Genomic DNA, 17,155 nt, shown 5'->3' with positions numbered 1-17,155 from the left:
TTAGGTCATCACAAAATGTCCTTTTTCAACTAATTCGAATTTAAGAAAACAATAAACCTGAAAACTAGCCTATAAAATAAAGCGCTTTATTTGTAATTTAAGACATGTGAACTCCAGCAACACAGAGCTGCTTGTGGACGCCTGTCTGTAATTAATGCAGAGAAAAAACTATCGGCAAATGCAGCAGCCGGGTATCGGCCGATGTTGAGCCATATCCATCCGATGTATCTGCCGGCCGATTAAAATCGGTCTATCACTAGCATGAACACACCTCAGACTGACACGTCCTGTTACCCATGTTCCTACCAGACAATCAGATCTCTTTCACCAAAAAATCCACACAAGTTAATTGAGCTTGTAAAATAATTTTTGTCCTCATCAAGTAAAAATGCAAATATTGGCGGCCTACAGTTTCTTTCAGTATCACAAATGCGTTAATAGTCACATGAGTTGTTGTTTTTGTCTGTTTTTTTTTTTTTAAATTCTTTAAAAAAAAAATCAAATTTAACATGGGTGTGTAAACTTATTCAAGCCACTGTACTTAGTAGTATGGGCTAAAAAATAAGTACAAACATTTGTGCTGTAATGGTATTTCTTAAAGTTTTATCAAGTTGGTGTCGAAAAAAAGTATTGTTTAGGAACCGGTATCAAAGTCACCGTATCGGAAAAGTTTTGAACAATGCCCAGCCCTAGACACCAGTTTTTATTTAAATTTTTTTATTTGTATCCTCACACACCTACATATGAGAAGTAAGCACTTTATTAAACCCCGGCTTTTTAGTTTTTCCTCTCTGTGAGTCTCTTATCTTCTCCTTCCTCTCTCCAGCTGTCGGCGTATGGTGCCGATCTGTCGTCGGAGGCATGCAGGGAGCTGGGCTTCTCCAGCAACCTGCTGTGCAGCTCCTGTGACCTGCTCGGGGAGTTCAGCCTCAACAAGCTCCAGCCTGACTGCGGGCAGTGCTGCCAGCAGGAGGCCCAGATGGAAGCGCGCAAGGTAAAAGGGAACAACAGAGCTCCGAGGAGTAGGCAAACAGAAAGTAATTGCCTGTCTAGATTCAGACACAGCGAGGAGCCTTTTGCAAATACTTTTTTTTTATTTTTTAAAAGGAGATTCAGTAGTTCATGGGGGAAAAAGTCGGATTGTACGTATCAGGATTTTTATTGCGACAATTTGTTAAATGGATTCTTTTCCCTAGAACCAATATAGATTTTTTTTTTTTAACCAATGATTCCAGAATAATACCTACATATTTCCCTTTATACGGTACCACCGATGGCGACTACGTCATATCCATTTCCAGCAAAACAGATCGAAAGCAGAACATCCATGTTATGTTGTTCTTTACAAATGAAATAAATTTAAGGCTGACATGTGACGGGCATTCTAAGAAAACAATTAGATTTTAGAAATGTCTCATGAGATATTGTCTCTAGATGTGTATTATTCAAATTTTGCTCTTTTTGAAAGAAGATAAAGAAAATTGCATTACTCGATACTATCGAGTCGCAATAAATGAATAACGCAGAACAAATTCAGTTGGGCACCCATGTTTTGTGAAAGTATCAAATCAAGACAAAAGCATATCGTCCCAGCCCTATGTGAACCTTGTTTCTAGTGCCACTTCCTTCATGCTCAGTAAATCAAATGTGCATGCTGTAAAATGATCAAATAAAAGGCACGTATTGTTATTCTGTGCTGCATGACTGAGACTTGAGAAATTAGATGATGCACAACAGCTTGTGGGTTGTTGCGCTGATCTGTATGCGGTCTCTAGTGTTTTACGGAGTTTCACGGATGACAGGCTTCTCAGTGGATAGTAGCACTGAGGACCTCTGTGTCAGAATGTGTCACATTTTATTGACAGCATTTGAACGGCTTCTCAAAACAACCCAGTTTGAGCCTCCCTGTCACTGGGTCTGTTGACACTGTTTGCAGCTGTGCATCTGATCTGAGCTGCCACACACAGTCCCTGTCAGTAGCTGTCCGTCTCAATCTTTCTCTCTGATGTTCCGAGTCAAGGCTCTTTAACCCCAGTGTGACGCTCCCCATGGGTTCAACTATCAGGTTTTGCAGTAAAAATGACTCTGTAACCAATAGGGAGGGCTCACTGTGCGCTCATTGCTCTGGTGATTACATCAAATTCAAAAAGAACCATTGCTGTGTTTTTGGTCAGATAAACTCTAGCCTCTTTTACACAGACAATCCACAATACTGGCTTTTTTTTTTTTTTACTACACTGAAGCAGAAATGTTGGCATAATGCTGCCCCAGTGTGCGATAGATAGATAGATAGATAGATAGATAGATAGATAGAGATATATCTATCTATCTATCTATCTATGGGTGTATATATGCTTTTCTTTTTTAAGCATGCTGGTATTCTGGAAGTAAATCAGGCGTGCCATTTAACACAACAATGTTGGCGTCGTGGGTGTGTGTGTGGTCCCGCCATGCTGGCTGTCCTTTACAAAGATGCCGCTATGGCTCTGTTACTACTGCCTCCGCTGCCGGCTACGGCACAGCTCTGTCCTCCAGTTCCATGTTCGCGCCTTTCTTGTACACAGCGGCGAGGCAGAATAAATGCACGGCATTCCCGCCTTGAACAGCCTGTGTGAAAAGGGCTACTGGCTGGGTCAAGTGATGGTGGAAAAACAATGTAGATCTTCATTGATTAAGCAAAAGCCCCCAGAGTGTGTGTGGTATCCTAGCAACAGCACCTTGGGAAAGTGAAGTGCATACCTCATTAAACCTCTTGATGATAACTCTGTTTCAGGCAGACACTTGGAGGAAAGATAACTCCTCTTCACGATTTGAGTTAAAATGTGTCTTGCGACCGGCTGTCTGAGGGTACCAGGAGAAACGGGACTGTCACTAAGGACGTTTTCTCCTCAGACAGCAGCAATTATCTGCCTTAAGAATTCTTTCAGTCTCGCAATTGACATCATCGTTAGTGTTAAACCCTCTGAGAAATGGCTTATTGCGCAGCCCTGTAAATTAGTAAGATTCTCTGAGCATGGAAGGGATCTCGGTTACTCATTTTCAAATGTCTGCCTCTCTGCCCCATATTTGTTGACCTGTTTTTTGATGAACGTAGGAACCAGTGAGCTTGGATAAAGGCCACCCACAGGCTGGGAAAGTCCAAAAGTATTGAAGGAAAATTTGATTATTTACAAAATAAATACATGCTATATGTGTTTATTTTAATCACAGTACATTTATAACTTGCATAACCTCTGTGTGTTCATTTGAGAATATGAAGCAGAGTTGGCCAAAAAGTAATTGTGCAAAGAGAGGCAGAAAGGTCGTCTACGCTCGTTAGTGAAGAAACTACAGAGAGAGTTATATGTGTGGGTAAAGGGGCGCATGTCTAGCCTGGAAGGGAGTTCGAGACCTCCCTCCGACTGTGGGGATAATGATGCATCTTCCATAACCAAGAGATTGTGTGTCAAAGTTTAATTATAGGTGCAGCTGGCAGGGGAAGTATAAGATGAGATAAGGAAAGACTTTGGTAAGTAGTCAAAACGTCCAATGTCTTTTGCTAAACATTTTTGACGTTTTCCATCAACGTCAAGGAAAGGAAAGCTGTGAAGGAGAATTCAGGAATAGGCAGTCCCTCCAGAAAAACGGCATTATGCAATCTTGGATTGCCCAATCCTATGCATAATCAGCCAAAGTCCGCATATTTCTGCGGGGGGCCGCATTTATTAAAGATTATGCTGCACTTTCGCCGCATAAATTGCAGATTTCCACGCAAAAGAATGGTGGCCTGCAACTTAACAATTGTTTTCATTGTCAAGTAATCTGTGGATTTAATAGTTGTTTGGTTTATGTAAAGGCTAAAACCGTTGATCAGTGTTTCCCAAAGCTCAAGAGGACGTCCTCAAACTCCTCGTGTTGTACACAACTCAGAGATATTCAGTGAACTGTCACAGAGGAGAGAATAAACTATATCATAAAATATTCACATTTAACTAACTGGAATTGGAGAATTCTGCCCCCCCCCCCCTTCTTAAATGATTCAAACCAATTTAAACTATTATCAAAATAATTGACGATTGATTACACTTTGCAGCTTTAATCCACACCCTTTGTATTTAAAGATCTGTACTTTGCCTATTTGCAAATCCGAAGAGTAAAACACTATGTACTTAAGAATTGGAGTCTGTGTTCGGTTCCTACAATGTGTTGGTGGTTATTTATTCAAAGCTGAAGTCTGAACAGAAAGAAGGAAACAACAAAACACTAACACATTGGTGTTTTCATGTCGACAATGAGAATATGTGTACAATATCGCCAGCCTCATTCTTTTTAATCTTCAAAATGTTCTAAGAGTAAGGAGGCTTTTTGTGAAGAACTAGGGTTGAATGATCCATAATAATCTCCAATTAAGGAAGAGAAATTCAACAATTAAAGTCTTCATTGTGTTTTTGTTTTTTTTTATATTCTCACATATCTTAGAAAAAGAGGTCTGGGTGCCCAGATAGCTCCGTTGGTAGAGTGGGTGTCCATAGCTGCCTGGGCCCCGACCTGCGGCCCTTTGCTGCATGTCGTTCCCCGTCTCTCTCCCCCTTTAATGTCTTCTGCTGTCCTGTCAATATAAACGATGAAAATGCCCCAAAAGTCTTTAAAAATGTTGATAATCTTTGATTTTCCTGTTAACCTTTAGTCTTATCAGTTGAGCTATTCATTTTATTAACATGATTAAGTCATGAACATCACCATGTTTTCAATGCTTTAGGCCGATCATTTCATAATTTCCTGCTCTCAACAGAGCTGGGACTTGTCTCTGTTCTGCCACGTGTGGTAAAATGAAAAGCACGGGTATTTGATTTCAGCAGCGCTGGGTTGTTTACAGAAGGACAAAAGAAGGAAAGAAAAGGGGAGAATCTCCGCTTTGCATGCGTAATTTAATTTGCTGCATGAACCAGCCAACCAGGCCATTTACACAGCTCTCCTCCCGAAACGGCGAGCAGAGCACACACTTGAAAATACTGCCGTGACACTCCAATTTCCTGTAACGTATTGTATATTGGTGCTGGAGGTTTGATTACAAGTGAGCCCTGCGCAAACGGCCATCCATCAGCCCCGCTCCATATGCACAGCCTCACAGTTTAATAACCCCCAAGGAGTCGTCTGGACACGTTTATGAATCAGCCTGGATCAAATTACTCCTCCAGGCCAGACATCCTACCACCAGCAGGGCCACATGTGTACAGCATTGATGACGGGAGGGGGGGCACTTCTCATGGACTTTGTATTTCTTGCCTTGTATTTCTTTCGTGCTTACTTGTTTGTGTGTTATTGTTTTTTGCTGTTAATAAAAAATGCTGCTACTGTAACGACAAAATTTCCCCGTCGTGGGATGAATAAAGTATAATCTTATCTAATCTAACATTCTGTCTCTCTCCACACAGCTCTACGCCGGGGCCATCCTTGAGGTGTGTGGATGAAAACTGGGGAGGTTCCCTCAAGTCCAAGGTGAGTTCTCTAATGGGACATGATTATGCAACCCCTTCTCAGTCCTAACTACTCTGATGGGGACGCTTGGTCAGTGGCTCTCAGTGTTGGCGTCGGTTGGGTTGGACAGGGACTTTGACCCAGGAGACCAGGGTTTGTGTCCCCCGTGTCACTGAAATGTACATTTTGTAACCCGACCCAGGACCTTTCTTTAAACCTAATCTCGCTTTGTCAGGCTTCTACAGCGCTGCGTAGGAGAGTCTGGCAGAAAAACACGCTCTGGCGTTTCTTCAAACCGGTTACAACCCTCCACGGGCGGTGCTAAGCACGGGACGGAGCGACGGTGCCTCTGCTAAATAGTCTGAACTTGGAAGGAACTTGTTTTGGTGGAACGTGTACATTCAAAAGTTGTTTTAGTCGTGCAACAGAAACCTCTGATTGGACAGATAGTCTAGATCTGAGGATCAGTTAACCACAGTGGTCAATAACCCACCAGAGTTAAGAATGCCAACACAGGGAAAGGTGAGGGACATCCAGCAGAAGTTGCAATCAAAAGGCACATTTTCCAGAATCTTTTCCCTCACGTAACTGTCACTCAGACGCACATTTTGTGACCCCACACAAGCTCTCTTCCTGAACCTAAATGTCCCGTTCTTGTGGCGCATGCCGGTTAAAAGTAATTCTTTTTTATTTTAAAATGAAGCCAAGTCGGTCCTGGGCCAGAGCGTCAGAAAAGTAACGGCAAGAATCTCACCTCTAAAGGAGACGTTCTGCGTCCGTAACAAATACCAAAGGCGTGTGCGTGTGTGTGTGTGTGCTTTTGACATAAATTGGCCCTTTCCTGCTACTGTATTTTTGCTTGTGTGTGGATTCTTGACCGATGGGGATGTGTGTGAGTGTGATATATCTTATTTGCAGTAGGCGGTTGATGCCTGAGGGCCGATTTTTCGAACCAGCTTTTGGAGTTGTTGATCCCCCACCTACTGCTCAGTGGAACATTTGGTGAATTGAGTGTCAGGTTCTGTTGACGCGGTCTGTACGGGGGGGTGTAGACGGCAGACATCCGGGGCCCCGTCTGTGCCATATGGCCGCCCGTTTGTTTACTTCAGCTGTAGCCGTCCTGTGTTCTCAGTTGTCTAACGCTGCATTCCCGAGGGTTTTTTGCAGTTGTCACTAATTACAGACCTCAGTACTGAAAATAGAAAGGCTTAATGGCTCATTCATTACCTCATATTTGTCTCACCTGTGTTTATTTGTTTTTTTTCATATCTCCTCAGCTTTTGTCAGGAGTGACAAGCCGAAGATGTTCAAGGGTCTTCAGATCAAGGTAGGGATCATGAATGATGATATAATCTCATAATTACACACATTGAAATTGCTTCTTTTTTCTTTCCAGCTGCGTTTTATTTTGTTATTAGTGTTAATAGCAAACACTGTATCTCTCCCCCCCCCCCCCCCCCCCCCCCCCCCCCCCCCCCCCTCCCTCCCACGCTGCAGTACGTGAGAGGCTCCGATCCTGTACTAAAGCTTTTGGACGATAACGGGAACATCGCTGAAGAACTCAGCATCCTCAAGTGGAACACAGACAGCGTGGAGGAGTTCCTGAGTGAGAAATTAGACCGAATATAGACATGTGTATGTTTTTGTTTTTGTAGTCTAAAGTTAATTGGCCGAGTCACCCAAATTAAAATAGCTCTGGTGGTATGTAGCCATGCAGATATTTTCTGTTTCCTGTGCTTGAGATTTCTGCTTCCACCTTCACATAAATGGGAGTTTTGTTTGTGGTGCTCACAGCACTGAAAATTTACATTTTTATTTTTAATCGGAAAGTCTTTGTAGTAAACATCGACAGTATTTCTGGAAAGATTTGCAGCTGTACATCTGAGCGCAACAACCAATCGCGGCACAAATCCTTTTGACATCTCAAGACGGATCTTTTCAGACTTGAGCTAAACTATCTGCTTGGCTAGAGCTTGCTAGGGGCTACTGAGAATTTGGGTGAGCCGACCCCGTTAGTTATTTACCAATTTGTACACAACTCGGCCTTGAGAGACGGTTGTGAAACCATATGACCGTTTTTGTATCTGGAAATAATGAATTTTACCAAATAACTTCTGTGAGTGTGAGAAGACATCGTCACAAAGCCCAGAAGGGCGGGACATCGGAAGGAACCACCAACATTACTGATTAGGTTTGAAAAACAATAATGCACATCATTAGCCGATTTGTCAACCTTTGGGAGTTTACATCCCCCCCCCCCCCCCCCCCCCCCCCCCCCCTCCCCTGTCTGTCTATTTCTGTATGATTATTTTTTTATACAACACTCAACATTGTATATGAAGGGATTTGTAAGAAAAAATGAATCCTAGTTGCTCTCCAAATGCAGATGTCTTTGCTGGAGCACATTAGTGACGGCCTCACAGTAAACCACTTGTTGGGATGTGAGGTCTGATGTGTCTTTGTGTTTTTCGGCATCTTCTGCTTCAAAGAGAAACTGGTTTTATTTTGAATGCTTGTTTTGGAGCGAGTGTGGTGACAGTTTAAATATGCAACAATAAAAAAAGTCTCTGATGGGTTTTGTTGTCATTTCTTCTGTTTAAATGGAAAGAAATAGTGCATGATAACACAATCATCTTTGTTTCTGTAGTACAGATTATCTCAGACTCTCCTCCCACTGAATTAAATCCAGACTCATGTCTGTTGATGACACCTACTGGTGTGAGACAGCGTAACAGCTTGGTGCTGTGACGGGGCACCCTGCCTAAAACAGGCTTGTACCATTTTTACACCAATGGCTCAACCAGGGTTATAGCCAGGTCAACTGTTTAAATGGGTGCCTCCCAGGTGGGCTAAATCAGGGTGCGACCTGGGTCGCTACGAGCCAGGCAAGACAAATTACGATTGGTTGGCAATAAAGATTTTCAAACTTTAGCCCTGATTTTCCCATTGGGTACTGCCAAAACTAGCGCTCAAAATATATCTCTAGAACTTACAGCGATATATTTATGCTCACCTCTTTTAAGATATCCTAACTGAACATACTGGACAGTAACTTCGGCTCTGTATTTCCTAATCACATCATTCTCTGAAAGGGAAGGGAAAGCAAAACCCTCTCTTCTAGTGCTGGATGATACAGCCAAAAAATACTGCATGGATTAGAGGCTCCCTGAGCAAAATACTGAACCCATAGTAGCTCCAGGGGAGAGACAAATAAATATATATATAAATATATTTATTTATCTCTATCATTTGTAAGCCACGTTGGATAAAAGCGTCAGCCAAATGACATTTAATGTAATGTATGCAACTCCCAGTCCCAAACTTTCTTTGCTTGTTGACCCTTTTTTAAAATTTTTTTTATCAATAAGTACATTTTAACCAAACGCATAGATATACTGTATGAATAAATCTTCCTCAATATGCCTTTATTCGTTCAGTTCTCATTCTTATTCTTAGAGAAATTCAAATCCCAGATTTCACAAATCAGTGTTTTATTCACATAAATGATTTGACAAAACTCAAGTAAAAAAGGCTTCAATTGCATACAGCATTTATAAATATCTAGAAACTGAAATGTGTGTGAAAACTACAGATTTTGCAACTCCTGTATTACACGCGTTGGCCTGCTGTTGCTATGTGAGGCGGTATTGACTCCCATTATCAGTTAAGACGTATTTAATGCGTATATGAGGAACTAAAGAAAAAAAACATGCTGCATGTCTACAGTTCAAAGCAAACGCCTTGAGCAAACCCAAACTGCCAGTTAAAGCTATGTGTGAAGTTACACGTAATTCTTTTCTTTGGTGCCTCCCTCTGAATGGTATTCACCATGGTCGCTTTTGGAGCGGGGCTGAGGTTTGTAAGCAACCCCCGGGTAACTGAAAGCAAAGAGGCAACAGTTGTTAGAGATGGAAACAAGTAAAAAGAGCATAATTAGAAAAAGAAGTTGGAAGAAGTAGTCAGATTCTACTAATACTGCACTGTAAAAATACTCTGTTACAAGTAAAAGCCCTGTGTTAAAAATGTTACTTCAGTGAAAGTATGTATGTATCATCAGGAAAATGTCCTAAAAGTATTAAAAGTAAAAGTACTCAATGCAGAAAAATCCTCACTTTATACAAAGCTGTGTGTTTAATGGTCTCTTCATCTCAGTTGGACTCATAGGCCGTTATAGTTTTGGCCAGTTCAATTTATAATAAAATGTAGTTTATAAACTTCATGAGTTTTGTGGGCAAAAATGTAAGTAATTAAAGCTGTTGGATGAATGTAGTGGAGTAAAAAGGATACGATTTCTCTCTAAAACGTAGTGTGGTCAAAGTAGAAAATGTCTAAAAGAAAAGACTACAAGTAAAATACAAGTACTTTAGTACAGTAAAATAGTAAATGTCCTTAGGAGGGGTGCATGATACATCGACCTAATATCGTTATTGCAGTATCACGTTGAGAACTATTATAATGAAAGTATCCCAATAAGTATGCAATATTTTTTTATATTTATTTCTATTGTTTCTAATGTGTCCTGTTCTGTAGACATGCTCTTTATTATTTTTTTACAGTACAACCAGTAAAAAATGTCCTGATCTGTAGACATGGTAGTTATTTATTCAGTCAGTTGAACTAACCCTTGTGTTGTAAGAAAACTTGAATCTATTTTGATGCATTTTCCCATAAGTTTAGTAATTTTACATAGTCCTTACATTCCAGCGGTCTAGATGAGTGACTCTAAATGTGGGAGGGGACTCACTGTGCTTTGTCATCTTTCACCATTTCTTTGAAAGCCAGTGACTTGAGGATGCCGCCCACGACCAGGACCCCCCCTCCTATCCAGGCTACAAACAGCGCAGGGCCAAACGTGTATCTGTAGGGACGAAGCACACCGTTCAGCCAGACAAAACCTCTAATAACATGGAGAGAATGCAGGTAAAATAGTCATCTTTATATCTTACGTGGGTAATCCTCCTCCCATTCCTCCACCAAAGCCTCCCTGCATGTTTCCTCCACCCAGCCCTCCTTGCATGCTGGACATCCTGAAACTGGCCACAATCTGATTTGCATAGATGGAAGCTCCTGCAATGCCACACACACCTGAGAGAAGGGTACAGGGTGACACAGACAGGAAGTCAGTCCCTGTTTTCCCTATGCGGAAGACTTAGCTGGATATATGTGGCTGGGTTTGGTGGTGCATAAAAATGCTATTTAACCTAATTTTGAAACTTTTATAACTGTATCTTTGTCTAAACATTGGGACAGCTAGAGCAGATTATAAATAGCTTAAATATGGAATCCACTGAAGCCCAACTACAATCATTAGCTCTGAGGATATTCGTATAAGCTCACACATACATTCTTTTTGCTTAGGTTGGGCCTAAAACGGCTTAATGCTGCACCTTAGCCTTTTAATATGACCCCTTGTGTCTTCTTTCGTCAACCATTAAAAAAAAAAGTTTTGGTGAGGTTTTTTTGATATTTTTGATATTGAAATTTTCAGCGCTTATTTCGAAGACCATTTTTTGGGAGAAAATGATTGACTAAGAACGGGTCAATTTGACCCGAGGACAACATGAGGGTTAAGGTAAACATGTACTGTATTAGTGATTTGTATTTTTACTTCATAAAGAAACTGTAAATATCAAAGAATCAGAGAGGCCAAAGTACAAAAAAAAAATCTCATATTTCTATTTTGTGTAACCGTACCGCCGATGATGAACATGATGCCAGCGGTGAGGCTCATCTTGGCCTTGGTGGTGTCCGCCATGCTGTTCATTGTGAGGCAGGTCAGTGAGAACACGGATATCACGGCCCCGAGGACCCCCAGCACCACGCCCACTATCATCAGGGCTCGCACCGCCTGGAAAGATCCTAGTGCACAGGAAACACATCGTCAGAGATACCTCACATTGGACCTCACTGAACCAACAAGCTCTGCGTCTAACAATGAGACTTATATTTTGCCTTTAGACCTCATATTGCAAGACTTAAATCTTCCTAATCTAGGAGATGCTGTCAACATGTGTTTATTCTGATAAAGCCAGCTCTAGGTGTGATGCAGGAACCTGCCCTCTGCTCGTTGTTTGTTCTCTTTCTGATAACTGTGTTGACTAAGTCTCGGCCCGGCTGTCCATTAGAATGACCAGAATGCACTGGTGCTAAAGCAAATACTGATAGGATTGGGCTTGACACGGAACAAGAGTTAGTATAAAGACGACAGAAACCGAGTCATTTAAAAAGTAATCTGTTAAAAGAATTATAATAATAATTTACGCCAAATTGTTCTAAGGAGAGAGAAGCTTTTGGCTTCCCGTTGTGAATTTATCTGATTCATCCTCTCAGGTCCTTAAAAACAAAAAGTTTTTTTTTTTTTTTAACCATTCCATTCTTTGTTTTAAGCCTCATAATTTCCCCTGAAATTGTCTTTAAATTAAACAAAATATATATGTCTACGCTACATGACACAATTATTTGTTCCAGAGCTTCATTCATTCATTTTTTTTGGCTCTTTTGAGTGTCATACTTTTTAATTATTTTTTTAATCTTGCAACTCATTTTTAAAGTTAAAATGGTGTTGGTAGGTTTGAAAACCAACAGGCGCTCACTGCTCTTCTTATCGTTCTTTTTCTTTTACACACTATTTTCTGGAAAGAGATCCAGAGGGAGAAACCTGTGATACACGTGTCATGCGTGGATCCCATGCAACTGAATGGGACTTGAGAACCCTCCTGCCTTCGTTTACTCCTCGACGGAGGAGGCCCGGGTTAAACTCTGACCTGCGGCCCCTTTGCTGCATGTCATCCCCCCCCCCTCTCCCCTTTCACTTCTTCAGCCGTCTCAGGAGGCTGTGACCTGGACAGTGATGGTCACTTATTCTGGACACAGTTTGGGTTTAACGATCAGAACAGCAGTAGTCTGGATGTAACCAGTCCCTGGAGAAGCTCTGCACATTGAAATAGAATAGAAGAGAGTCTTGTCCTACCTGAGAAGCCCAGGAGGCCGTAGAGCGGGCGACACTCGGTGAATCCCGAGGAAGCGGTCTCACAGTCCTGCCACAGACCCTTGTAGGTGTAAACAGACGTCACCACATCCCCCTGCCTGTCCTTAACACTCCAGTTGTTCATGGCAGTAGCTGCGATGAGGGCTGCCGCACCGATCAAGCCCAAAACAAATCCCCCATTCTGCAGAACTGAAGGCGCCATGGTCGTTTCCTCCCTCAGAAGATAGGAAATATTGGCTACTAGGAGGCACAGTGTGTGTGTGCGCAGAACGGTTTGTGCCCAGTTTACACAGTTAAACTATAGCATGTGAAACTGAGTTAAAGTTAGGGTGCTAAAGGTGAGCAGGTGTCTGTGGTGTGAGGTAAGAGAATGAAAACGCGCAATGTGGCACCTTGTAGTGATGGTGGCGTTGGGAGGAGGTTGTTGGGCGGAGGTTGTTGGGTTTCACCCAGTGGGCGATGCAGCAGCATGGGTTGGGCTACCATGTGCTGAGAGGTGTGGACACAGTGGTGATAGGCGCACCTGGCACCTAAGTGAGAACTTCATGTTTAAATGTAAACACGGGAAACTGAATCACTCCACAGGGCTTCAGGTAAAGCACCAACAGTCGGTCAGTGAGTGAATTGTTCAGTCACGTGCCGTGCCAACACCTTCACACACTCACAAAATGATGCAGAAAGACAAACGTGCAAACACACAGAGAGGAGGCAGAAATGAGTTTGTCACACTACCAGATCTAACAAAATGGACCAGCATTACAAACTGAGAAAATAGAAAATAACACACATGAAAAGGTGACAATGAAGTTATCCTGGACCGAATGTTAAAGTTCATACCAGGGCTCAAGGTGTTGCTTTAAAAGGACAAGAGAAACCAGTGAAGAACAACGTTTTTGACATCCACTGAGCGGCCAGAGGTCAGCTACAGAGCTGCATCCCTGGACCTGTGATTTAATAAAGAATTGGAGTTTTGCCCCTGGACACATTGGCAATATGCCATCTTGAAATCTGGCTCTTCATCACAGGGCTGGGCAATATATCAATGTTAAATCGCTATCATGACATGTGACTACATTGTCTTAGATTTTTACATCGTTATATGAGAACAACGTGTGATGTCTTTCCTGGTTTCAACATTAGAGGAAAGTGATGCCACACTGTTCTAGCAGTTCTATTATTGCCTTTAACCACTTAGTCATAATATCCACATTACTGATGATAATTGATCTCAAATGCAATTGTGTAAATATAGAAAACACACTCATTATTTGCATGATCAATATCGAGGTACAAATTTGGTACAAAAACATTGTTCTCTTTGATTTTCTCCTACTTTATAAGAACTTTCTCTTCTCCTGGGCAGCCTAGGGTGTCAGGTGAGGTGTTTTTGCCTTTATTATATCTTATAAAGGAACCAAATGTAGCCCACTGACGCAGCATCAGCTGTCAGGTCCTTCCTGTTTATTGATTCTACATCATAGATACAGGTGGAGCTGTCATATGGAGAGTTAAAGCTCCGTGGTTTCAGTGTGAGGACTCATTCCCTCTTACTAACTTTGAGACAAACAGTGCCTCATTCGAGTTCCACGATTACTGTTCACCTAATCACTCTGTCAACAACTGGGGAGGAGAGAAGTTTCTTTTGTTCTCTTATCGTAAGCCTCACTCTCGCTCACACACACACACACACACACACACACACACACACGCACACAATGAAACTCATACAGTATCACCAAACACGATGAGACTAGATCATTTAATTTAGTTATTTGCGTCAGCTAAATGGACTTCTGTTTTTTTTTTTTTTTTGCATGACAATAATATCTGTTTGTCTTTTGTGTGAGCCTTTGTTTTCCACCTTATCGGTCACCTTGTTTAAATAAGAATGCACAGATGGTCAGGAACAGGAAAACATATATACTTCCCCAGTTATTATTACAACTGATGTCTGACATCAAATCTAACATCTAACAAAAAGATTGCGAAAACACATTGATAATCACTAGATGTGAGAAAAAAATGCCAAATACAAACTATGATATCAGTAAAGTTATTCGACTTCACACCAACACTGTTTACTGAACAGTTCATTATCCCAAACCTGATGGAGTTGCTCATACAAACACACTTTTTTACACAATTCTTCTGAAAACAAAAGACTCCAAAGACATACAAAACTCAAATTACAAGACAATCTTTAAGGAAAACATTTATTATTTCCACTTCAGAAACCAATAGACCTGCACAGGTGTCCTGGGAGACAAACTGTCCAAATGTAAGAGTGTAGAGCGTGAATAAGGGCTTTTTATGCCCGGGTAAGTATTGTCAGAAACAGGCTTCCTCTCCCTCTTACATCCACACCTTCACCTCTTGAGTTTGATCAATTCTTTAGAAGCGTAATGCGTGGGCCACGTACATTGTATATTTGACTGGCTTAAATTTATGTTTTTGTCAAAAAATAAAATCTTCACTTACATTTGTTTAATCTTTACTCTGCATAGACAAGGCAATCCGAATCAGAAAACTTTATTGATCCCCTCAGGGAAGTTGGTGTGGCTCACAGTCATGATTTAATTTAAAAATGAGAGTAAGAAAAAAGATGGTCAATAAGTCTATAAAGTAACTTAATAAAAAGTAAGATTAAAAAAGGAAAGGAGAAAAAAGTAAGGAAAAAAAGATGCTGCTAATCAGCTGCAGCAGCCATGTTTGGCATTTTAAAATGTATTTATATCTGCAGAAACACTAGCCTAACGTTCAGTTTTGCTGTGACATTTATAGGATGAAACCATAGTTGTGTGTAGCGTAGTTCTTTTTCTTTTGTCATATTACGGGGAGGGGGAGATCCTGTGCGCAAACTTTCCCCGTGGGGACCGCGCAGCTTCACGTGCATCCAACGCGTCACACACTGGTGCTGGGGAAAGTGTACGAGTCCATGCCGTTCTTGGCCATCCCTCCAGGGAAGAGAATATAGGCTACCTGTGGCTGTAAACTGGCAGCAGACCATGCGCTACAGTTACACGGCACCACGTATCCCGGGCTGGAGGACGGGTGGGGGTGGGTGTGGGTGTGGGTGTGCTGTCCGTGGCAAGCCAGACCCCCAATCCCTCCAGTCTTGTACCCGAACGTGTGCGCGCTGTAGGGCAAAGCGCCGGCGGCCAGAGCGTGCGGCATCTCCGCCATCCGCTGGACAGCTCCGGTGCTGAACTGCGCCACCGGCTCCAGCAGCGAGAAGGAAGAGGGGGAGGAGACGGGGGCGAGGAAGCCTCTGGTTTTATCCCCGGGGACAAGAAAGGAGTCCATGGAAAATCCTTTCAAATGCTCCGCCGCGTCCCCAAGTAAAGACGGCAGCGGGAAAAAGAAACGGTCCCTCTTCAGGAGACTCTTGGCTTTGCGCCGTGGTCTGTACTTGTAGTCCGGGTGCTCCTTCATGTGCTGAGCCCGCAGCCTCTTGGCCTCGTCGATGTACGGACGTTTCTCGGAGTCGGACAGCAGCTTCCACTCCGCGCCGAGCCTCTTGCTGATTTCAGAGTTGTGCATTTTGGGGTTTTCCTGGGCCATTTTCCTCCTCTGGCCTCTGGACCACACCATGAAAGCATTCATGGGTCTTTTGATGTGATCTGAAGGTTTGGCCATCTCAGAAACTGACACATTCATTAATAAAAAAAAAAACACACACCAGCCCAACTTTAAATCAAGTCACCTCCCCGGGAAACTCATGCTCCTCTCGTGCGTAAAAGGAAAAAGTGGTCAGTTCAGAAATATTTTATCTGTCGTTTTGGTAAAAAAACAAAAACACTAGAACTCGTAACTCCAAATTGACGGAAGCATTTGCACAAAGTGGAACGGAAAAGTACATAAAACGCAAAGTCTGGGCGCATGAATGGGAGTCCCACAGGACAAAGTTGAACGCTTGTTATGGATGATGCTGGATGTCAACCACTCAACACCACACCACTGTCACGGCGGGCCAAACCAATGGGAATGAGGAGAACTCTAATCCCTTCACAATAAGTGACTGGAACATTTCTGAGGGTCTCCCTCCTTCTCCCTCTCCAACAGTTTAGTCTGAGGCGAGGGCAGGCACAGAGTAATCTGCTGCAAAACACACACAGAAAACTAAAGTCTCTACAGTTTTTTTTTACCGGTTTCATGGGATATTTTCTGCAAGTTATATTGTTATGGAGCCATTCAAACTGCTCCAATAAAACACTAATAATTAATACCAGGTTACTTAGGTTTTCTTCCAGGAAACTTCCAAGGAAAGTATTAGGAAATTACCAGAAGATACCAGTAATGTTAACTGGTTTCTATCCCAACATGGAAGTCTAAATGCTGCTTCAAATCCCTCTTCAACCTACCAGGGATTCAATCCTGGATATTGAATCCGAGTGGAAAATTGAGTCAAAAAGTAGTGCAGGCTAAAATCGTGTTTTTTTTTTTTGATTGCAGAATGTAACCCCACCCCCCAAAAGTTGCATGATTTTTCAGAAAATACAGAGGACATGACCCTGCCATGAACCAAATTAGATGAAAAAGACCACAGTTTAGGAGTTCCTTTTGTTGCAAAATCCCTCTTAATTTGTACTTGTCCTTTCTAAAAACTCCAAACTGACACAACAACCACTCATTTAAATTCCTTCCCATGATGCCATGCAGGTTTCTTATATATATATATAAATATGTGTACAAGCGGCTCACCTCTCCCTC

The 17,155-nt window shown here is 42.1% G+C and overlaps 3 protein-coding genes across 4 annotated transcripts in view; 1 reads left to right on the top strand and 2 right to left on the bottom strand.

Moving 5' to 3' along the window:
- Positions 1-7,808, top strand: part of selenof (selenoprotein F) — a 9,118-nt gene extending 1,310 nt beyond the window's left edge. The window contains exons 2-6 of one of the 2 annotated variants that reach the window (XR_004658692.1): positions 827-994; positions 5,415-5,478; positions 6,735-6,784; positions 6,955-7,217; positions 7,272-7,808. Coding sequence is in view for 1 of the 2 variants with exons in the window: in XM_034887189.1 (XP_034743080.1) it covers positions 827-994; positions 5,415-5,478; positions 6,735-6,784; positions 6,955-7,086 (414 nt within the window). In the remaining variant the exon portion in view is untranslated. The other variant, XM_034887189.1, reaches the window with a different exon arrangement.
- Positions 7,809-9,087: 1,279 nt separating this feature from the next.
- cldn18 (claudin 18) lies at positions 9,088-12,647 on the bottom strand. The gene is made up of 5 exons (XM_034887187.1): positions 12,428-12,647; positions 11,152-11,316; positions 10,404-10,542; positions 10,202-10,315; positions 9,088-9,335 (listed from the first exon to the last, which is right to left on the bottom strand). The coding sequence occupies exons 1-5, from the start codon at positions 12,645-12,647 to the stop codon at positions 9,239-9,241; spliced, it is 735 nt and encodes a 244-aa protein (XP_034743078.1). The 3' UTR covers positions 9,088-9,238.
- A 2,351-nt stretch (positions 12,648-14,998) lies between these two features.
- Positions 14,999-16,335, bottom strand: LOC117953824 (transcription factor Sox-14-like). Its single transcript, XM_034887183.1, has one exon. It carries the CDS (start codon positions 16,100-16,102, stop codon positions 15,347-15,349), a length of 756 nt encoding a protein of 251 aa, XP_034743074.1. The 5' UTR covers positions 16,103-16,335; the 3' UTR covers positions 14,999-15,346.
- Between the last annotated feature and the right edge of the window lie 820 nt (positions 16,336-17,155).

Source organism: Etheostoma cragini, chromosome 12 (genome assembly GCF_013103735.1).
Source record: "Etheostoma cragini isolate CJK2018 chromosome 12, CSU_Ecrag_1.0, whole genome shotgun sequence".
NCBI lineage: Eukaryota > Metazoa > Chordata > Actinopteri > Perciformes > Percidae > Etheostoma > Etheostoma cragini.
The sequence above is the reverse complement of the archived record's forward strand: the minus strand, read 5'-3'. Positions and strand labels throughout refer to the sequence as shown.